Source organism: Pseudorasbora parva, chromosome 2 (genome assembly GCF_024679245.1).
Source record: "Pseudorasbora parva isolate DD20220531a chromosome 2, ASM2467924v1, whole genome shotgun sequence".
NCBI classification, from domain to species: Eukaryota; Metazoa; Chordata; class Actinopteri; order Cypriniformes; family Gobionidae; genus Pseudorasbora; species Pseudorasbora parva.
This window is the reverse complement of record NC_090173.1, coordinates 9,001,283-9,024,662: the sequence shown is the minus strand read 5'-3', so window position 1 is coordinate 9,024,662 and position 23,380 is coordinate 9,001,283. Positions and strand designations below refer to the sequence as shown.

Sequence of the window (23,380 nt, the reverse complement as noted above, 5' to 3'; positions counted from 1 at the left end):
TTTATGACGTTAAATGTAATCTGAGTCTGCTGTGAAACTCACACGGCGACTAGAGCATTATATTGAACAGACACGTTCAGTATTTAATTGTAATGTCTTCTCTAACTCAGTCACAGTAATCCAGTAGCAGTGGCTTTTGGGAATGGCAGCGGAGCATTCTGGGAATTGTAGTCTTTCATCCCCATGAGACATAAATACATTTTCTGTCTTTTCTCAGTCTAGAAGGCACCAAATTCAAAAATAATTTCACATTTCTACTACATTAATGACCCAGTTTAAATACAGATTCATCTTCCCAGCGCAGAAGTACCTCTTTAATGTTGAGGGCCTATTTTTTTGCTGGAGGTCCTGGACATCTTGTTCAGATAGATGGTAACATGGATTCTAGCAAATACCAAAAGATAAAAAAAAATCAAAACCTGATGGATTCTGCTAGAAATCTTATAATGGGCCGTGGTTGGATCTCCCATCAGGACAACGATCCAAAACAAACATCAAGATCAACACACAAATGTGTTACTGAGCACACAAAATGCTTTTCTTACTTAGTATTTTTGTCTTGTTTCTAGTCAAAATTTCTAAAGATTCTTACATTTAGAAACATTTACTAGACAAGTACAAATTATTGCCTTGTTTTGGGAAAAAATATCTCAAATTAAGAGAGTTTTTGCTTAAAATAAGATAAATAATCTGCCAGTGGGGTGAGAAAAATGGCAGATTATTTATCTTATTTTAAGCAAAAAAAAAGAGTTATTTTCCCAAAAACAAGACAATTACTTTTGCTTGTCTAGTAAATACTTCTTGTTTTAAGAATTATTTGATGTTTGGACTAGAAACAAGACACAAATACTGAGTAAGAAAAGCGTTTTTTTGCAGTGAGTCGGTGGAATAACTTTTACTTTGAAAGTCAAGTCTGTGTTTTAGCAACAAAAGGGTATGTGTCCAAAAACAGGTACTGAGTAGAAGTTATCTGACAGAATCATGTATTCCATGAGTATAATCATGTCAGTGCAATTTAGACAAGTCTAATGGGTTCATAGATCCAGAAAACATGAGGTTTAGACATCGAGATTACTTGGCTAGGTCAAATAATGACGGAGTTCGGATATTTTAAGGCCTTCCTGCGCATCTCGGACGCCATCTTGAAAATTACACCTTTCTAGTGGTCAGATTTTGGTCAACTTTCAGTATGTTATTAAGGACACCCAATACTACAAACTAACAGCTGAGAAACCTTTAGTTCGAATTTTCTTAGGGTTAATTGTTTGGTTTTGTTCCCATATATGCAGCCGCTTTAAACCTCCTGCATCATATTTGTCCTTTTTCTTCAAGTACATTTTCCACCATTCATCTACGTGAGACAAAAACAGCATGAATTTTCACTGTTAGCTGTGGTTCTCAACCTTTGTCCAACACAATATTCAAAGGCCGCATATGTAGGATAAGATATTCTCCTTTATTTATGACAAAACTGCATGTTTTTTAACTTCAATAACTAAACAGAAACTAGGACAGAATGATATATATATATATATTTTTATGGTTTGTTCATATACTTAACCCCAAAGTAAGAGGACAAATGATAGAGTTTTTCCTTGAGATGCTTTTCAAAACAATGCGTGTTTGAGTTTTTGACAATCAAGATGTTTGTCTTGCGTGTCTCTAGCGGTGGCATAATCTGATCCTCTGCAGACTGGAGCTCACTGTTCCACCATGTTTTCGCTCAAAGGTGAAGATAACAGCCATGTCTGTCTCCGGCCGACTCCAAAAAGTGACCGCTTTGTTATATCTGGTGAAGTTGTTTACACTCCTCTTTCTGTTTGTGTCCTTTTCTGTGTGTGTTAACATCATTTTCATCTTTAACTTGCAGATTGAGTCCTCCAAAGCCAATCAGAAATCAGCTTCCCTCAGATTGTTGACTTCAGGGAGAAACTGTGGCCATGATCCTATGTGATTGCTGCATTATCTAATGGTAAAACTCTCTCTTTGGAAACAAATACACTGTAAAAAAAAAAAAAGTGTTGGTTTAACTTAAAAAAATTAAGTAGTCCTACTAAAAATTAGCAACATTTACAGACAAATTTACACAATATAGCCCAGAACACACTGTAAAATGTTTTTGTTGGTTAAACTTAAAAAAGTAAGTAACCTGGTTGCCTTAAAATTTTGAGTTTATTTAAATTAAAAATTTGAGTTGATACAATGAAGGAAATTTGTTTAATAAATAGAAACTCAAAATATTATTGTATCTGAACCACATAAAAACATGGATAAATCAGGAATAAAGCACTATTTGGCATGTTTCACTGCATCATCAGAAATAAAACATACACACTTACCCAATATGCTTACAAAATCTTTTAATAATATTTTAATAAAGGTTGTCGAATCTCAAAAAATGTTCATTGTATTAACTCAAAATGTTAAGGCCACCAGGTAACTTTTTTTCTAAATATTTTTTTACATTGTACATATTTTTGGCCTTTTTTTGTTTTTATACATCCTATAATTCATGTAACTTGACATATAATGTGTTATGTGCAATAACTAATACTGTAAATGTGCAGGTTCCTTTGATTAAATGTGTTCTGGAAAAAAATATTTAGAAAAAAGTTGCTTTAAAATTTTGAGTTCAATTGAAATTAAAATTTTGAGTTAATACAATGAACATTTTTTGAGATTTGACAACCTTTAAGCATATTGGGTAATTGTGTGTGTTTTATTTCTGATGACGCAGTGAAACATGCCAAATTGTGCTATTTTCATGATTTATTAAAATTTTTAATGTGTTTCAGAGACAATAATATTTAGAGTTTCTATTTAATAAACAAATTTCTTTCATTGTATCAACTCAATTTTTTTATTTCAATAAACTCAAAAATTTTAAGACTTACTTTTTTAAATTAAATCAACATTTTTTTTTACAGTGCTATATTTTGTACATTTGTCTGTAAATGTTTCCAATTTTTTGACTACTTCATTTTTTAGAGGTTGAAGTTGTGAGCGGTTCTGTAAAAATAAAGATTAATATGGTTAATATGCAAACATTTGTTTTTTAATATGTCCTTACTTCATTTTTATAAATATTTTCTTCGTTATTTTTAATGGAAAACCTATATTTTAAAAGTAAATTTATAGACAGAGCAGCTCAGCTTTATAAAATAACGCATTAAAACCTTAAATTAGCAGATTAACTTGAAAACATTTTTTGTTTAGGTTTATTTAAGGTTTGACAAGGCAGGATATTGCGGCACAAAACCCTGAAATGTGTCAAATACTCAGAAACAAACATTATATACCTAGTTTAGAACAAGCTAACATGTCATTTGACATAAATTATCAGTTTTTCCACAGTTTAATACATGTAATTCTGTAATTGTATTAATTTTGACTGTATAGTCTATTCTGTCTCTATTCTAAATCTATTCTGAATTTTTACAGGTTTTACATGTAATTTTGTGAAATGTTATTTGCTGTAATTTAACAGAATCCATCTGAAAATTCTGCTGCCAGACTTTCACTTTCTTTTTTTCTTTTTTTACAATGCATTAAATCTTTGTGATAATGAACAAGTAGAACACTGGGTTTATATATTTTTTATTTTTTTAACTTTTAACATCAATGGAACTTTTTATTTCGCAAAAGTTTCTTTATAGTGGAAAAAACTGGATTATTAAAAGGTTCTATTAAAAACTGGACACTTAATGTTCAGAGTGCATTGGCTGTTTCCATTATGCGAGAAAATACAGTGTGTTAATGCAATCGACCGCAAATCACAGGCAATCAGTTTGGATGAGATCTCTGAAAACACTCACAGTACCTTATATCTTCATGACGTCTGTGATGCTTTTACAGAATAAAACCCATAGTGTGCAGAGATATGAAAGATAATAGAGAGATATGTTAAAATGTCCTCGTTTTGAAATAGCCAGCTTTCTCTTGGTTTACACATCAGAGAACTGTGTGTGTGTGTGTGTGTGTGTGTGTGTGTGTGTGTGTGTGTGTGTGTGTGTGTGTGTGTGTGTGTGTGTGTGTGTGTGTGTGTGTGGATGTGACACAGTGCTTGTGTTACACAGGGCGTGTGATGCATCAGTGCAGTGCTTGTATTAGCAGCATGTATGCTTCTGCTTGCCACTTTCTGCTTTCAGCTACTGCCACCGGATAGACCTTTGTTCTTTAGGGGCGAAAAGAGGAGCAGAGTGCGTAAGCCTCCTCAGCCGGTACATAGCCTCTCCACTGCCAAGATCTCGTGCACGCCTCCTCGTGGCACACATGGTAACTGGTCCCTTGCGGTCCCAGGCTAAGTTGTACGGGATCTCGGAGCAGCAGTGGGCCCCAGAGTCGCGGCACGCAGGCCCATCAGTGAGTGCCCTGATGCCCGTCAACCACTGTCCCAGCTATGGGTAAATAGCCCCAGCTATGGGTAAATAGTGAAGACCCCAACGGTGAAGCAGGCGGAACATGATGGTGTAAGAACCATCACAACGGCTAGGAAGGCGGAAGAGGGCAACCCCACAGCCACGTGGGTTAACTCGGGAGGGTATAGTGGCTAAGGGAGCAAACCTCGAAGACACACCTGCACTTGGGGGTAGGCACAGGCGGAGTCCAGCTGATCGGACCACTGGCAGCCTCCTGCAACTCCTGCCAGACGAAGGTTGTCATGGGTTCCCCCATGCCACTGGAGATCCCTCTGGCAGGAGTGAAGTTGGTGGGGGTGAGGTCTGTGCACCCTCACGCCCACCTTAATCCTCACCTATGCACAAGCTTCTTGCCCCGCCCCCCTTCCCCCCCCTCCTCCAAAAAAGTCCTGTGGCGATGTAAAATGGTGGTGGGCACAGGCCAAGGATGTGGCTGGGAGTGTCTAGCCAAACCATGCACACAGGCGGCAGTGGAGTGATGGTCGTAAGGACTGCGGGATGGAGCAGCGGGTCTTTTCGGCAGCTTCCACTGCGACTGAGCAGCCCCACACTGCTCACCCCTGAGATGGGGAAGGACCTGGAAAAAGTGGTCCAAAAACTGTCTGCTCCCCACACTCCTGACGGTAAACCGCAACTGTCGGAGCATCCCTCCTCGCGGTCGAAAAACAAAAGTAAAAAATAAACTTAGCATTGCTTCGTGGAACGTTCGCACACTGTTGGACCTGGCTGAAACTCCTGGTAGGCCCCACCGCAGGACAGCACTGGTGGCCCTGGAGCTTGAGAGATATAACATCGACATAGCAGCTCTCAGCGAGACCAGACTGCATGGGGAGGACTCCCTGACAGAGGTTGGTGCTGGGTACACCTTCTTCTGGAAGGGGGTCCCTGAAGGCACTCGTCGCAACCATAGAGTTGGTTTTGCTGTGAAGTCTAAACTGCTGCAGCACATTTCGGAATCCCCTATCGGCATCAATGAAAGACTGATGACTTGGTGCGTTCCTCTGGCAAAGAAACGCTTTGCAACTCTCATCAGCGCATACGCTCCAACTCTTGATGCCGAGCACAACATCAAAGAGGATTTCTACAGAGCACTCGATGCCATCCTACAGCAAACCACGGCTATGGACAGGCTCATACTCATGGGAGACTTCAATGCTAGAGTGGGCACGGAGCACCTGGTATGGAGTAAAGTCATCGGCCAGCATGGTGTGGGGAAAATGAACCACATTGGGCTCAGACTCCTCGCCCTCTGTTCAGAGCACCAGCTGGTCATTACTAACACCATTTTCCAGATGAAGAACCGGTTCAAGACCACCTAGCAGCACCCACGCTCAAAAGATTGGCATCTCCTTGACTATGTGATTGTCCGTCAAAAAGACAGAAAAGATGTCCTCACCACCCGTGTAATGAGAGGAGCTGAATGCTGGACTGACCACCTCATGGTCAGATCCAAATTATCCATGAGCATTCAACCTCACAGCCCAAAGACAGCCTCACACAAGAAACTCAACTGTGCAGCGCTGAACAGCCACACCACCAAAGACAACGTCCGCTGGCTCCTTGCTGAAAACCTCAACAAGATCCCGGAAGAATCAGCTAATTGGCCAGCATTGCGCCAGGCTATTCATAAAGCAGCCTCATAGGCGCTTGGCCAATCAAGGAAACTTCATCAGGACTGGTTCGACTGTAACTCAACTGAGATACAGTCACTCCTATAAACCAAGCACGAGGCCCACAAAGCTCTCCTGTCCTGCCCTGGATCTCCTGCCCTTATAACCTCCTTCACTGCGGCTAGAGCAGAAACCCAGCGAGCCCTTTGGGCTATGGAGTACACCTGGTGAGTGCAAAAGGCACAGGAAATACAGAACCTGGCCGACTGTAACAACACTCAAGGCTTTTACGATGCCCTGAAAGCATTGTATGGCCCCAGGAAACGAGTGACTGTTCCAGTCCGATCAGCTGACGGGTCCACGCTTCTCAAGGACTGGCATGAGATTCTTGCCCGTTGGGCAAATCATTTTGAGAGTCTCTTCAACCACAACAACCCTTCTGACCCACATATCCGGGACAATTTGCCAGACCTGTCACCAACCATACACCTGGATTCCCCACCCCTCTACTCAGAGCTCCTTCAAGCCATCGCAGGACTGAAGAACAACAAATGCGCTGGACCCGACGGAATTCCTGCAGAAGTTTTCAAACAAGGACGATACATCCTCACGCGCCGTCTGCACCTCCTGATCCAAAATATCTGGGAACATGGGACCCTCCCACAGGACTGGAAGGATGCTAACATCGTGGTTATTTACAAGCAGAAGGGAGACAGAGCAGTCTGCAGCAACAGCCGTGGGATATCTCTCCTCTCCATCGCAGGGAAAGTCCTGGCCAAGATCATGCTCAGCAGATTGGCTGAGCACATCTCGGAAGCTGTGTTTCTGGAAACGCAGTGTGGCTTCCGGAAGTCCAGATCCACAATAGACATGATTTTTGTCTTGAGGCAGCTGTTGGAGAAGAGCCGAGAACAGCACAAAGACCTAGCCTTCATTGACCTCAGTAAAGCTTTTGACACCATCAATTGTGAGCTGCTCTGGAAACACCTCTCTAAACCTGGGGTACCACCCAAGTTTCTCAGCATCCTACAGCAGCTGCACGACGGGATGCAAGCCAGAGTGATCATGGGGGAACTCCAGTCAGAATCTTTCGAGGTAAACGTCGGGGTGAAACAAGGGTGCGTCTTAGATCCGATGCTCTTTAACATCCTCCTTTCTGCCATCACCTGCTTCGTCCATCGTGTCATGAGGCATGAAGACGGTGTCCATATGAAATACCGACTCGACGGAAGCCTCTTCAACATCTGTCGACTCCAGGCCCGCACAAAGACAAAGTCCCGGCAAATATGTCAGCTTCAGTATGCTGATGACTGTGCCGTCTTAGCCCACAGCCCGGACTCTATGCAGCACGCCCTCAACACTATATCCAGTTTGTACCAATCTTTTGGCCTACAGGTTAACATTCAAAAAACCGAGGTCATGTCTCATCTCACCACCCCCGTCCCCATACCCCCCAGCTTTCATATAAATGGTGTTCCACTTAAAACAGTTGACCACTTCATATATCTCGGCTCCACTTTGTCCTCAAGCTGCTCCCTTGACAAAGAAATACACACCCGGATAAATAAAGCTTCATCATCTTTTGGACGCCTACGCAGCAGGGTTTATGAAAACCATAACCTGAAGGTCAGTACCAAGGTGGCTGTGTATAATGCGGTATGTCTCTCCACTCTACTTTATGGGGCAGATTCATGGACCCTTTACCGCCAGCACATCACCAACATAGAGGCCTTCCACATCCGCTGCCTACAGAAGATCCTCAACTTGTCCTGGGAAGACCGAATCCCCCACACAGCCATCCTCAGCAATTGTGGCTCAATCTGCATGGAAGCAGCTGTGGCCAACTTACATCTGCGTTGGATAGGGCACACCATACGTCTTAGTCTCCTATAAGTCCTTTACAGTCAACTACTGGGCTCAAAGCGCTCCGCTGGAGGACAAAAGCAGCGCTTAAAGGACTACACCAGGGACCTTCTGAAGTGAGCAAACATTCCCCTCACGCAGCTCGAATTTCTGGCACTTGACAGATCAGCCTGTGCCACTGCAGTCTTTCAAATACACCAAAAAACACAAGACAGACGATCCGAGAGACGCATCAAGAGACACCAGCGGGCGGCTGGTACCCCCCTGGTGTCTGGTTTCCCTTGCTCCATCTGCGGAAGAGTGTGTGGCTCAAGGATTGGACTCAACGCCCACGAGAAGTGGCACCAGCGGCAATGTCGCTGAAACCCTATGTGGACTTACCATGGACTAACCCAGCAATTGGGATGTATCAAGCAAATATTTAACCCAACCGCAGGGTTAAAACAACCCAATCACTGGGTTGATACAACCCAATTGCTGGGTTAGTCCATATTTGACCTAACATTGGGTTAAAACAACCCAGCATTTTTTAGAGTGTAAGGAGGCTTTGTGTATGTCTACAGTGTTTAAATCAATCAATCTTAGCATGAAAAATAATTATTCCAATGGTGTCTGAAACCCCAACCAGAATTAAAGATGGAGGACATTTGATGCATGTTATCAAAAAATCCTGAATCCTCAATCTGATACATCAATCAAAAATGGGTCTTGAGAGGGGTCAAACAGAGCAGACATTTGGTGTAATGTTTCATGACGGACATAGTTGGTTGTGATTACATTTATTTGGCATTTATGCCAAAATGCTTTTATCAAAAAATACGAACTTTCTGGAAATCGTTTGTGGAACCAACATTAAGTTATTACTGGTTTTATATGGTTGCCATGGAGACAAGGGCATACAGTAATGTGATAAAAGGTTCACTTTAGGTTAAATTGATCTGCGCTCAAACCTCACCTGCTCTTCTGTGAAACAAACAACATTTAATCCAAAGAAATAGGTCACTATGACAAAAAACAAAACAACTAAAACACTGGATTACTTAGAGAAGTCCATTTATTTATTCCTGTCAGAAATGGACCTGAGGTCCCTATCATACACCCGGCGCAATGCGGCGCCAGGCTCGACGAAAGTGTTTTTTTGCTAGTTTCAGCGCAACGCAATTCACCCTTCGCAAAGACCCGCCCCCTTAGTTACTGTTGCTATATGTCCGACAAGCGTTCGATACCCGCAATAGCGCTTCCACTGTCAATTCGTGCACTCCCTGGGGAAATAGTGGACATTTTGTGGGAAAATTACATGTTGATTTCAGACAGAAGCAGAGAAATGTCTGCAATATGCATTTTAGGGATAAATTCAGGATGTGAACGTGACTCGAAATGAAATAAACAAAATAAAGATCGTAGCCATAGCCTACATGTCACAGAGTAAAACTGAACAACTGCATCAGCTGGCGATTGAGACAGAGGATGACAACATTAAGGAGCAACACTGTTCCGGTAAAGCAAGCTGGGTATATAACTCTGCTCACTATTATAATCATTAAAAGATAATATATTACTAGCCTGGATGCCAGCCGAACTTAGCCCCGCCCACAACATTTTTAGGTCGGGCGGTTCGGTCTGGACTCGCTCCATAGAGGAGTGATTATCCCCGAACAGAAACTGACCAATGAAATCATCAGGGCGGGCTTTAGATGATGACGGACAGATGATCAACAGTAACGTAATCATCACGTCATCAAAGGGGCTTGGGTTATATTTGTTCAAATCCTAAATGGAGAGCTTGTTTGTATCTGCATTCACCTTCACTATTTCTCTCAGAAATGATGATCATGTTGGGTAAGTACAGTCCCTGACAAAAGTCTTATCGAAAAGTCGCTTATCTATTTTCTAGAAATACCTGATATTAACCTGACTTTTAATTCATTAATTGGTGTTAGAAATAGCTCATATGAAAAGCTAAAACCCTCCCAAATGATGTTTAATGCATTGAAATAAATAATTTTCACAGAAAAAATATTTATCATTTAATCAAGACAGAAAGGTCAAATTTTGGCAAGACAAAAGTTTTGTCGCCTATACAGAAATTGAACAAATTTACTGCAAATACAAAAATATGTCAGCAAATTAAGTTGTGGTGCTGTGAGATCCAAATTTAATATCTTGTATGACTTCCATGAGCTTGAAGGACTGCATCCATGCGGTTAGGCAAGGATTCATACAATTTATTGATAAAGTCATCAGGAATAGCTAAGAAAGCAGTCTTGCATGCCTCCCAGAGTTCATCAATATTCTTTGGTTTCGTCTTCCATGCGTCCTCTTTCATCCTACCCCACATATGCTCAATGATGTTCATGTTTGGTGACTGGGCTGGCCATTCTGGCTCCAGTAGGGTCTCCTGCAATATGAATACGACTGTGGTGTAATTCAACAGAAGATTCATCTGAAAAATCCACCTTCTGCCACTTTTCCAGCGTCCATCCTTTTAGCAGGCTGTGGGCCTTGGCAAATGTTACACGGTTTTTCAATTGTCTTTTGTTTAGTGCTGGCTTCTGGGCACTGATTCGACCATGGAGGCCATTTCGAGACAGAATCCAACAAACTGTTCTGGTTGACACAGGGACTTCAGGTGACCAGGTCTCGTGGAGCTCTGCTGCAGTGGAAAATGGGCTGGCCTTGGATTTTCGAGCCAACAAACGACCCTCTCGAGCAGTTGTCTTGTGGGGTCTGCCTGACCTGGGCTTGTCAAAAACATCTCCAGTCTCTTCAAATCCTTTTTTTTATCCTCTGTACTTGACGCTGAGACACATTGAAGGTGTCTGCCACATCAGCAGTGGATCTGGTCTTCAGCCTCTTGATAATCAAAACTTTAGTCTCAGGGTGAATCTTAGGCATGTTTGCAGAGGTCTAGTTGCAGTTGATGTGAAGGTCTAGCGTACTGGGGTTCTTTTTATACACACTTGAGACCTAATTGATCCATTATTAGTCACAGGTGAAGCTCATATGACAAGGTGTTACGACCCAGTGTGTGTTTCTTTAGAAGGACAATGCTTGTGTGCCCTGTCCTGTTGTTCTCTCTCTCTCTCTCTCTCTCTCTCTCTCTCTCTCTCTCTCTCTCTCTCTCTCTCTCTCTCTCTCTCTCTCTCTCTCTCTCTTGCTTTGTCTGTGTCTCTCTCTAGCTCTCGCAGGTTAATTACCATCAGCTGCAACTCGTTGTGAGCATGCCTAAGGTTGAGCAGAGGGGTATATAAGGATCATTCAGAACCTGCAACGGAGAGGAACACTTCTTCCCCAGCCTCAGACTGCAAATGATCTTTCTCTCTGTGTGTGTAGCAGAGATCACGTGTTTATCCTCGAGTTAGAAGTGGAGCCTACACTCGATAACTGACTATTGTCTAGTCTGTCTTCTAGTGTGTGAAGAGGTATCATTTTAGCTGACTTTTGTGGGTAACTAAAAGGTATTGTCCTTTGGTATCATCTCTTGTTATTTGGGAACAGTAGGGGGAGAGTGCCTTTTTATTTTGTGTAATCTTTTCTCCTGTTTTTTGGTTAGAGAGGAAGCTCAGGGAAGTTTATGTTGTTGATTTTCATCTTTGTTTTTGGGCAGGGTAGGTAGTTCTTTTTAAACCTTAGTTAGCCTCTGTTTTGTTTATTGTTTTAGGCTATACTCTCTCCTGACGATTTATTCCCATGTTTTTGTTAAGCCTTTGGTTATACCTAGCAAATAAATACAATTACGCTATAAAGTGTTTTGTTTTCACTCTGAGACTGAGGTAGAGGTGTATTCTCCACGTTTCTTTTGTTTATTTACATCTCTAAGTTATTAGGTAAAATATTTTTGCTTTTTCACTTGTTATTTCCCCTTCTGGCCCCTAGACTCAGAGGGGAACATAACACAAGGTGACAACACTTATGTCTTTGCAAAAATTTACTCAATGGGCTTTACCAAGCTGTGAATATTAGAATACTTTTTGAAAGTTTAGTTGTTCACTGAAACATTATCACAAAAGCTGGTGGGATTAAAATGAGCCATTTCTTGTAAAAAAATCTTGATTAGAAATATATTTCAGCGGCACTTTAGGTCAATTTGTACACAAGCGACAAGACTTTTGTCAGGGACTGTACTCTGTGTATCATTAAATTATTTTATTTTTTTACAACACCGGCAAAGATCGTGTATTCCAGCCTGATTTCAGCGCGTGTGCAGACAGGGTTGCCAAGTTTTTACAACAAAACCCGCCAACTACTAGCCCTAAACAAGCCCAATAGCTTCTAAATAAATAAATAAATGTTGTTTGGGGGGTAAAATGTGTGTTATTTTGGCAAGGTTGCCTGCTAAAATTCGCACTCATGGGTCTATATATCACATAATAGTCGCTTCAACCCGCGGACGTAGAAAACAACCCGCGTGTAAATTACTGTGGTACACTGTAAAAAATATTGTTGATTTTTGTTGGTTTAACTTAAACAAGTAACCTGGTTGTCTTAAAATTTTGAGTTTATTGAAATTAAAAATTTGAGTTGATACAATGAAAGAAATTTGTTTAATAAATAGAAACTGAAAATATTATTGTATTTGAAAATAAAAAAATAAAAAATGTGATAAATCATGAAAATAGCGCTATTTGGCATGTTTCACTGCGTCATCACAAATAAAACACACAATTACCCAATATGCTTACAAAATCTTTTAATAATATTTTAATAAATGTTGTCGAACACCATATATACAGGGCTTTCTCCCAAATAAGCCCATCATCCGGCCATTCGCCCCTAGCCGTGCTCAACAGACACTGTACTATGTACTACACTGTACTTGGCCCTCTTTTCTTTTACTTTTACCCATCCACCTTTCTCCTGACGTGTTCTGCTAGCTATTCTGCCGCAATTTGATTTCGGAAATCCGGGGACCAATTACAAACTGGCTAGTAGGCCGACTCATCTCCTCAGTTTTTTTTGTTGTTGTTGTTTTTGCACTTAGCAGACAGCAGTAACGTTATACAGGTCCTTCTCAAAAAAATTGCATATTGTGATAAAGTTCATTATTTTCCATAATGTAGGCTAATGATAAAAATTAAACTTTCATATATTTTAGATTCATTGCACACCAACTGAAATATTTCAGGTGTTTTATTGTTTTAATACTGATGATTTTGGCATACAGCTGTTCATATTGTTATATTAGACCTTTTTCTTTCTTTTTTGCCTATTATAGGCCTATATATATATATATATATATATATATATATATATATATATATATATATATATATATATATATATAGTAACCTATTTAATCTTGTGGGGATAATAACCGTTAAAACGCGTCATCACAGTCTTTGAGAAGGTCCCATCTGACACTATCAGTTGGTACTGTAGTTTAAAAAACCTTATTGTCTTACAACTTTTCTCTCAATTTTAGTTTCTAAGTTGTCCTTACAGACAAAAGCGAGTGTTTTGTTTACAATCTCGCTATCTTGTTCTTCGACGCTCGCATCTTCTTTAATCTTATCTTCCTCTCCCTCAGTTGTTCAGCGCGCGGGAAACTCTCTCCTCTCCCCCCGCCGCTCGGCCACGCCCCCCTCCGCGCTACATCAGCTGACCCGAACTTTTCTCGCCCGATCAGAAGACACGGATCGACCTATACGAGCAAACCGGCGAGGCTCGGTCCACTCGAGGGTCCGCTGCTGTCCGGTCGACGGTCCACTCGAGGGTCCGCATCTGTCCCGTCCCGTCCTCGGCTGGGGGTCCGCGGTGAGCCAGCAAACGTCCTCAGGGATGGCATTTATGTAGACTTGCTGCTGCAGGTGAGTTTTGGACAAACTATGCATGCATTAGCTAAAAAAAAACGTATTATTAGTATTAAAATGTCTTTTGTTGACGTATTTTTGTGCTTAGAATTTTTTTTAAACATATTATTTAAACAATTTATAAATGCATTATATATTTGCTCCTGAAGTTTGTTTGTTTGTTGGTTGCAACTGTAATTCTGTAATGCATGACAGGTGGTGGTCACAAAATAGGGGGATGATGTGTTACTTCATGGAAAAACGCTTTATTTTCACTATTGTGGTTTTTAAAAAATGTTTTAAATGTGGGAGAGTTCACCCAAAAAGCAAACAAACAAACAATCTGTCATCATTTACTCAACCTTAAAATGTTCCAAACCTGAATGAATGTATTTCTTCATGCTGAACACAAAAGAAGATATTTTAAAGAATATGTCCCAAACTGTTGATGTGCCTCATTGACTTACATAGCATGGTGGAAATACTATCAAACTTATGTCTTCTTTTTGTGTTCAATAAAAAATAAAAAAACGAAATTCATACAGTTTTGGAACAACTTGAGGGTGAGTAAATAATGAAAGAATTGTATTTTTGGGGTGAAAGATCCCTTTAAGTCACTAAGAAATGGAGTTACACTGCAAAAAAACGCTTTTCTTACTTAGTATTTGTGTCTTGTTTCTAGTCCAAACATCTACAAAATCTTAAAACAAGAAGTATTTACTAGACAAGCAAAAGTAATTGTCTTGTTTTGGGAAACAATAACTCAAAATGAAGAGAGTTTTTGCTTAAAATAAGATAAATAATCTGCCAATGGGGTAAGAAAAATTATCTTAATTCAAACAGAAAACAAGATTATTTTTCTTACCCCACTGGTAGATTATTTAGTTTATTTTAAGCAAAAACTCTCTTCATTTTGAGTTATTTTTTCCCAAAACAAGACAGTAATTTGTACTTGTCTAGTAAATGTTTCTTAATGTAAGAATTTTGACTAGAAACAAGACAAAAATACTAAGTAAGAAAAGCATTTCTTGCAGTGTAAGTCGTGTTTTTGCGTCTGTCTCTCTTTAGGGCTACTGAAAACGCTTTAGGCTATCATGAGCCGAAAACAAATGAAAAGTTGATTGGTCTGAATATTGGGGTTGTGGGATTTCTCTCTCTTCACATCCCTCTATTCATCTCTTAGTGTGTGTAAGAGCTTTCTGTGTGTGAAAAGTGAAGTGCTGAAGGATGATGCCCTGGACGGCCGGTGCTCTGCTCTGCCTCCTTCAGGCTGTGGTCGGAACCGCAGGTAAAATCTCCGTTATTAGGCTGTGATATATTTCGGTTGTTCCTGTGATGCAGGTGAAAGAGAGAGCAGCCAGACACATTTCTCAAGGGTGCATGTGAAAGCTTGAGTAGACGTGTGTGTGTGTCTGTGTCTGTGTGTGTGTGTGTGTGTGTGTGTGTTTTTGTGTGTGTGTGTGTGTGTGTGTGTGAATGCATTAACAGTGTCCTGCGCTGTGTATGACAGGACTGAGAGTTTCATTTGCTTCTCTGAGCTGGACCAAAGCTGTCACATTAAATAAGTGTGAGTGAGTGTTAGCACGTGTGTGTGTGTGTGTTTGGAGTACAGTGGCAGTACTGTGGTACAGTATCAGAGGTAATACCATGCTACTGTATAGTCATCATATTAATACAAATAACGGAGTGTCTATTCACACTAAGTGCAAATAGCGTGGCTTGTTGGGAAGTTTGGTTGTGTTATTTGCTCTAGCTCCGCCTAACATTGCCTGGCTGTGCCAAACAACATCTAAAAAAAAATCACCCATGTTTAATTATAATAAAGGCATTTATTGGGTAGGGTTAGGGGTCGGTGTGAGGGCTTTTAATGTTCTTTTAAAAGGCGGCATCCATTTAATAATTTAAAGAAAAATAATAATTCACACTCTGTTATTATTGCATCCTGATAATGTACAACAATACTGAAGTGCAAACAGATAAATTACATGCAATTACTATTTATATTACAAAGAACTGCGACTCTATATGGTGTAAATAAAATATATCACTATTTTCACTCAGTGTAAATCTCATCTATCACTAAGAAAATGTTGATATCATTAAGAAAATATGCTATTTTCACTGAGTGTTAATAAAATCTATTTGCTACTTACCCTTGGTGTAAATAGCATCTATCGCACAAACAGCTGCTACCTATTAATAATTACGTTTTTATGGTATTTTAAGATTTTGTAAGAATTGTCTCTGGCTTTTCTCTGGTTACAATGAAAGAAAAAACAGCAGCAGAATATTTCTCTTTAGTTTTTAATTGAGTCAGTGAAGTGCAGAGGTGGACAGGAACTAAGCACATTTACTCGACTGTACTTAAGTACACTTTTTCAGTATCTGTACTTTACTTATGACTTTAACTTCACTACATTTGAAAGACAAATATCATACTCTTTACTCCACTACATTTCTATCAAGGTCCTCAAAGTTGAAAGTCATTTCTGTCACAGCTTTGAAAGTCAGTGGATGATTTTTTTCTTCTTTTAAAGGTGCTTGGTTTTTGCAGAAAGCCTTTCAGGACACACTCTTGTAGAGTCTCGTGAAGTTCAATGATTTCACAGCATTATTTGAACAATAAATTATAGTTTGTAGCAAAATGGAAGAAGACGGATGTCAAAATGCTAATTTTAGTGAGTAATCACATAAACAAAGTTGATTATGTCTTAGGTGAAGGTGAACAGTGTGAGAATATCAGATGTGTATCAGTGTATTGGATCCGTGCATTCAGCCTTAAAGTGACAGCGCTTTATAAAGAGCTTTGTAATTTTTATACAAGTATTTAAATGAGTTTAAGTTAGTCGCATGCTAGTATGTCAGATGGAGTGTCACTGACTGGCTTAAACCATGATGATGTAAGGGGCATTTATACAACAATAATAAAAGGATGCGTTGGCATAAAAAAGGAAATTTACTTTTGATACTTATAAAAACATATTTCTGTACTTTTACTTAAGTAAAAATCAGTTTTTACAACTTTCACTTGTAACGAAGTTGTGTACTTTGTCCACCTCTGGTAAAGTGTTTCAGTAATGTGTGTGTGTGTGTGTGAGCCTGTTTATGTGGTTTATGAGGACACAAATTTGTATAACTACATGGGTATTACACTGGTATTACACTATAAATGTGGTTTATGAGGACATATCAAATGTCCTCATAATTCAAATGGCCTTAAAAACATACTAAATGATGTTTTTTTGAGAAAGTAAAAATGCAGAATGTTTCCTGTGATGGGTAGGTTTAGGGGCAGGGGCAGTGTAAGGGGATAGAAAATACGGTTTGTACAGTATAAAAACCATTACGCCTATGGAGAGTCCCTGTAAACCACATAGACCAACATGTGTATGTGTGTGTGTGTGTGTGTGTGTCAGTGTCCAGCAGCGAGCTGCAGTGCTCCATGTGGCCTGCGGGGGCGCTGCATCCCGTGCAGGCCCAACTCGAGCACTTCGAGGCGGGAACGGGCTGTGCGGCCAGAGAGGGCGGAGCTAAAGAGACCCATGTAATTTCAGTAGGCAAAGCCTCCAACAAACAGGTACACGACGTCTGTCCGCTCATTGGTCCTGTAGATGTGCACATGTCCCGCTCAGGTGTCCTGTCCACAGGTGACGGTGGTGCTGAGATCTTTGACCCTCTCTCGGCCCGTCAACCGTCCGGTGATACTGATGCTGAGCTCCCAGCATGCCGTGCGGTGGGTGTTAGAAAACGAGGGACTGCCGCCCAACATCAACGTACTGGTGCAGGTGTGTGTGATTTAATTAATATTTGCCACAATTCTCTAGCCTGACGTGGTCATACTCAGCTCTAGTCAGAATATGAGTCTGCTGCTCCATTGGGCTGTGATAATAGGGCGTTTCAACCCAACCAGGAAAGACCTCGATTGGTCAGACCTACAACCAATCAGAGCAACGTAGCGACGCAAAACATTATTGTCAAATGTCAACAGAGCTCAACTGCACTGCGTTGCCAAGTTTGCGTTTTTTCCCGCGGGTTGTTTTCTATGTCCGCGGGTTGAAGCGACCTCAATTATGTGATATATAGACCCATGAGTGCGAATTTAAGTAGGCAACCGTGCCAAAATAACACATTTTACCCCAAAACACCATTTTTTTCCTGGAGACGTTACTTACCAACATGATCATCATTTCTGAGAGAAATAGTGAAGGTGATGCAGATACAAACAAGCTCTCCGTTTAGGATTCGAGCAAATATAACCCAAGCCCCTTTGATGACGTGATGATTACGTTACTGTTGATCATCTGTCCGTCATCATCTAAAGCCCACCCTGATGATCAGATTCGCTTAGCTTGTTGAATATTGATGAGAACTGGCACAAATCAAGCTGAGTCTTCCTGCAGGCTTTCCATACCACGCTAGAATGGCTTGAAACTAGGTAACCAAAGCATTTTTTTCCACATAAAAAAGCAATCCAGAGTCCATGGTTGAACTTCAGACATTACCGCAAATAAAAATATGTGTGGCAGGGCACCTTTAAGTGTTTATGAATGAACTGCTCGTTTTAAAATCTTCCCAGTCTACTGATATTTGTTAAGACACCTGCTTTAAACATTACAATGCTCAAGATAACTTTTTTTCTCTCACCCCATTGGCAAATAATTTTACCATTTTTTAAGCAAAAACTCATTTCATTTAAAAAATTTTCCCTAGAAAACAAGAAAACAATTATGTCATTTTACTAATCTAGTAAATGCATCTTGATTTAAGGATATTTCGATATTTGGACTGGAAACAAGAAAAAAATACTAAATAAGAAGAGCATTTTTTGCAGTGCAAAGCTGTTTGTTGCATTTTCTTCAGCCTGAGGATTTTTTTGATGTGAAAGGGCCTTTATATTTGCCAAAAATAAAACTTTTAGTTATAAAAAAAAAAACAAGCCTAGCCCAGGAAAGAAAAAGTAACGCAAACGTAACATAACACATTACTAGGGCTGTCCCCGACTAAGGATTTACACATTCGAATCAGAATTGTCGATTCTCTCTATGGTCGACCGATAGTCGAATCGTGTGTGTGTGTGTGTGTGTGTGTGTGTGTGTGTGTGTGTGTACCTGCTCATGTGGTTTATGAGGACACAAATTTATATAACTACATGGGTATTACACTGGCACTGCCAACCCAAAACTGCCTGCCAACTGACAGATGAACTGACAATGGCTTTCTTATTTAGGGTTAAATAAAAGCTAATGTGGTGGATAAACAGTCGTAAACCGTTTTCTCATAACATTTTAAAGCTGCAATCGAAATACAGAATATATAATATCACACAAATATATAAAAGAACATTTTGATAAATAAACCTAAAAAAATACCTGCCTAATGAGGAAAAGAACACGTTGAGTGCGTTTACTGCCCGTTCTTAAGCCGATTGTGCCCAAAGAGGGTCACACACCGGACTGAAGCTCAGCGCCGTCTCCGGATCTCACACCGGACTGAAGCTCAGTGCCGTCTCAGGATCTCACACCGGACTGAAGCTCAGCGCCGTCTCAGGATCTCACACCGGACTGAAGCTCAGCGCCGTCTCAGGATCTCACACCGGACTGAAGCTCAGCGCCGTCTCAGGATCTCACACCGGACTGAAGCTCAGCGCCGTCTCAGGATCTCACACCGGACTGAAGCTCAGCGCCGTCACAGGATCTCACACCGGACTGAAGCTCAGCGCCGTCTCAGGATCTCACACCGGACTGAAGCTCAGCGCCGTCTCAGGATCTCACACCGGACTGAAGCTCAGCGCCGTCTCAGGATCTCACACCGGACTGAAGCTCAGCGCCGTCTCAGGATCTCACACCGGACTGAAGCTCAGCGCCGTCTCAGGATCTCACACCGGACTGAAGCTCAGCGCCGTCTCAGGATCTCACACCGGACTGAAGCTCAGTGCCGTCTCAGGATCTCACACCGGACTGAAGCTCAGCGCCGTCTCAGGATCTCACACCGGACTGAAGCTCAGCGCCGTCTCAGGATCTCACACCGGACTGAAGCTCAGCGCCGTCTCAGGATCTCACACCGGACTGAAGCTCAGCGCCGTCTCAGGATCACACACCGGACTGAAGCTCAGCGCCGTCTCAGGATCTCACACCGGACTGAAGCTCAGCGCCGTCTCAGGATCTCACACCGGACTGAAGCTCAGCGCCGTCTCCGGCTCTCACACCGGACTGAAGCTCAGCGCCGTCTCAGGATCTCACACCGGACTGAAGCTCAGCGCCGTCTCAGGATCACACACCGGACTGAAGCTCAGCGCCGTCTCAGGATCTCACACCGGACTGAAGCTCAGCGCCGTCTCAGGATCTCACACCGGACTGAAGCTCAGCGCCGTCTCAGGATCTCACACCGGACTGAAGCTCAGCGCCGTCTCCGGATCTCACACCGGACTGAAGCTCAGTGCCGTCTCAGGATCTCACACCGGACTGAAGCTCAGCGCCGTCTCAGGATCTCACACCGGACTGAAGCTCAGCGCCGTCTCAGGATCTCACACCGGACTGAAGCTCAGCGCCGTCTCAGGATCTCACACCGGACTGAAGCTCAGCGCCGTCTCAGGATCTCACACCGGACTGAAGCTCAGCGCCGTCACAGGATCTCACACCGGACTGAAGCTCAGCGCCGTCTCAGGATCTCACACCGGACTGAAGCTCAGCGCCGTCTCAGGATCTCACACCGGACTGAAGCTCAGCGCCGTCTCAGGATCTCACACCGGACTGAAGCTCAGCGCCGTCTCAGGATCTCACACCGGACTGAAGCTCAGCGCCGTCTCAGGATCTCACACCGGACTGAAGCTCAGCGCCGTCTCAGGATCTCACACCGGACTGAAGCTCAGTGCCGTCTCAGGATCTCACACCGGACTGAAGCTCAGCGCCGTCTCAGGATCTCACACCGGACTGAAGCTCAGCGCCGTCTCAGGATCTCACACCGGACTGAAGCTCAGCGCCGTCTCAGGATCTCACACCGGACTGAAGCTCAGCGCCGTCTCAGGATCACACACCGGACTGAAGCTCAGCGCCGTCTCAGGATCTCACACCGGACTGAAGCTCAGCGCCGTCTCAGGATCTCACACCGGACTGAAGCTCAGCGCCGTCTCCGGCTCTCACACCGGACTGAAGCTCAGCGCCGTCTCAGGATCTCACACCGGACTGAAGCTCAGCGCCGTCTCAGGATCACACACCGGACTGAAGCTCAGCGCCGTCTCAGGATCTCACACCGGACTGAAGCTCAGCGCCGTCTCAGGATCTCACACCGGACTGAAGCTCAGTGCCGTCTCAGGATCTCACACCGGACTGAAGCTCAGCGCCGTCTCAGGATCTCACACCGGACTGAAGCTCAGCGCCGTCTCGGGATCACACACCGGACTGAAGCTCAGCGCCGTCTCAGGATCTCACACCGGACTGAAGCTCAGCGCCGTCTCCGGATCTCACACCGGACTGAAGCTCAGCGCCGTCTCAGGATCTCACACCGGACTGAAGCTCAGCGCCGTCTCAGGATCTCACACCGGACTGAAGCTCAGCGCCGTCTCAGGATCTCACACCGGACTGAAGCTCAGCGCCGTCTCAGGATCTCACACCGGACTGAAGCTCAGCGCCGTCTCAGGATCTCACACCGGACTGAAGCTCAGCGCCGTCTCAGGATCTCACACCGGACTGAAGCTCAGCGCCGTCTCAGGATCTCACACCGGACGCACATTATATACGCGCAAGTTAAATTTTTTAATCGACTTCTGAGAGAAGAGCTGCACGATGAGTGTATCTTGTAGCACAGGGTGAAATCAGTACATTGACGATTTGAGGGAAATATAATATAAATTTAATATAAAATCTTGAAATGGCACTCTGTGGCGCGGCAGGATTTTGAACAACTTCCAGATTCGTCACGGACAGGCACCGAATGCCGCCGCCGGTGTGTGTACACTCATTGAATGTGTTCGAATTTTAAAGGCGCGGCGTTGAGCTTTACTTCGCAGCGCGAAGCTCAGCGCCGTTAAAGGGGTCGCACACCGGACGCGAAAGCTCAGTATGGCATCACGTCTTTAAAATATTGAGCACCCCCATATTTCCAAAACGGTATGATCCTTGTTTCATAACACCCAAGAAGATTCAACTGTGAGATCGGTGGTCAAATCAGCTCTGCATATTGATACATCAAATCTTCGACTATTCGGAGTCATCTCTACACATTACATAAAAAGTAACTAAGTACCGCCGTTAGTTACCTTTTTAGGGAGTAACTATATAGTAACGAATGACTTTTTTCCCACACTGTGTGTTCACCTGCTTGCCCCAGGTGTCTCTGAACTCCACAGCCGAATCTTCAGGAATGTCCATCCGTGTGACGCAAGTCCCGTCCCTGCCGTGGCGGCCTCGAGTTCTGCTCCGCTGGATCCTCCAGAGACACGCCACCATCTCCTCGCTCACACACACCGTACGCGCAAACCGCGTTTACCTTCGCCTGGGAGAGGGTGAGAACAAACACACACCTGCAAGTCATGTCACTTTTATTTATATCGTGCTTTTACAATTACGATTGTTTCAAATCAGCTTCACAGTGTCAAACAGGACAATATTTATTTGGCTGTAAAGTCTTTCTGGAGAAAACAGTGATGCTATCAGCTTATTTTAATCTATAATATAGCTGTTGGCAGATCTGTATAGTTTATAGAATTAAATAAGACCTAATTCATAAATTTTATTGGCATATTTAGTTGAACCTGGATCATAATTTTAGTGTCCCCAACTGAGCAAGCCAAGCCAAAACTCGGCAAGGAACCAAAACTCCATCAGGGCATGATATAAAAAATCTAAATAAACAAAAATAGGGCAAAGGTAAATTGCAAAAATAAACCTTGGGAGAAACCAGACTCAGTCACACCGTGTATGATTATTATTCTGGCAACCTTACAGGTCAGAAATCATATTAGATCAGAATATTCAACGTTTCTGGGTATCACGCAAGAGACGAGTGTCACGTACAACTTAAAGAAAACTAAAGTGGGGACTCAAGTGCAAAGAAAGGTGATATTTATTAACAAAAAGAAACATAAACAGAAAACAAAACCCACGAGAGGGGCAAAATACATAATCAAAAACATGAACAAACTCAAAACATACCAAACCGGGAAATATGTAACAGAAAACTGGGAGACGTAGACGAGACAACGATCCGATAAAGACTGACTAACACCAGGAGCTTATAAAAGGGAACAAATGAGGCAGGGACCGAGAAAACACAAACACTAATCCGATAACAAGGGGGAGGGATCAGACAATGACAGAAGCACAAAGGCTTTCTGACAAAACCCACATGTGCACAAAAGACAGGACAGGCATGTGACCGCGGGTTTATTTAGGATGGTGTGTCGATTACACAAGAATGTGACTATTTGAAAGATCGGAGTAATTGCGGACACGGCCTGGATCCGGCCTGCAGTAAACCTTGGGATAAACAGAGAGACTAAGGGTGCTTTTACACTTGGTTTGATTGCCTGGGCCGAATCCGAGTTCGATTGCTCCCCCTCCCTCCCCCTGCCCCCGCTGAACTGTGTTCATGTTATATTATTTGGGTCTGAACCGGGGTTCGTTTGCGTCATCAAAGCAGCAGCTGTTTATCCGGGTGCTTAGTAATGACAGCCAGCGTAAGGGCAGCGAAATGCATAACGGTG

The 23,380-nt window shown here is 42.5% G+C and overlaps 1 protein-coding gene across 2 annotated transcripts in view; it reads left to right on the top strand.

Moving 5' to 3' along the window:
* Positions 1-13,382: 13,382 nt before the first annotated feature.
* Positions 13,383-23,380, top strand: part of engl (endoglin, like) — a 31,032-nt gene continuing 21,034 nt past the window's right edge. Inside the window, exons 1-5 of one of the 2 annotated variants that reach the window (XM_067455978.1) lie at positions 13,383-13,698; positions 14,866-14,968; positions 17,097-17,257; positions 17,328-17,465; positions 22,006-22,180. In XM_067455978.1, coding sequence (XP_067312079.1) covers positions 14,908-14,968; positions 17,097-17,257; positions 17,328-17,465; positions 22,006-22,180 — 535 coding nt within the window. In that variant the 5' untranslated portion in view covers positions 13,383-13,698; positions 14,866-14,907. The remainder of the gene's footprint in view (positions 13,699-14,865; positions 14,969-17,096; positions 17,258-17,327; positions 17,466-22,005; positions 22,181-23,380) is intronic. The other variant, XM_067455969.1, reaches the window with a different exon arrangement.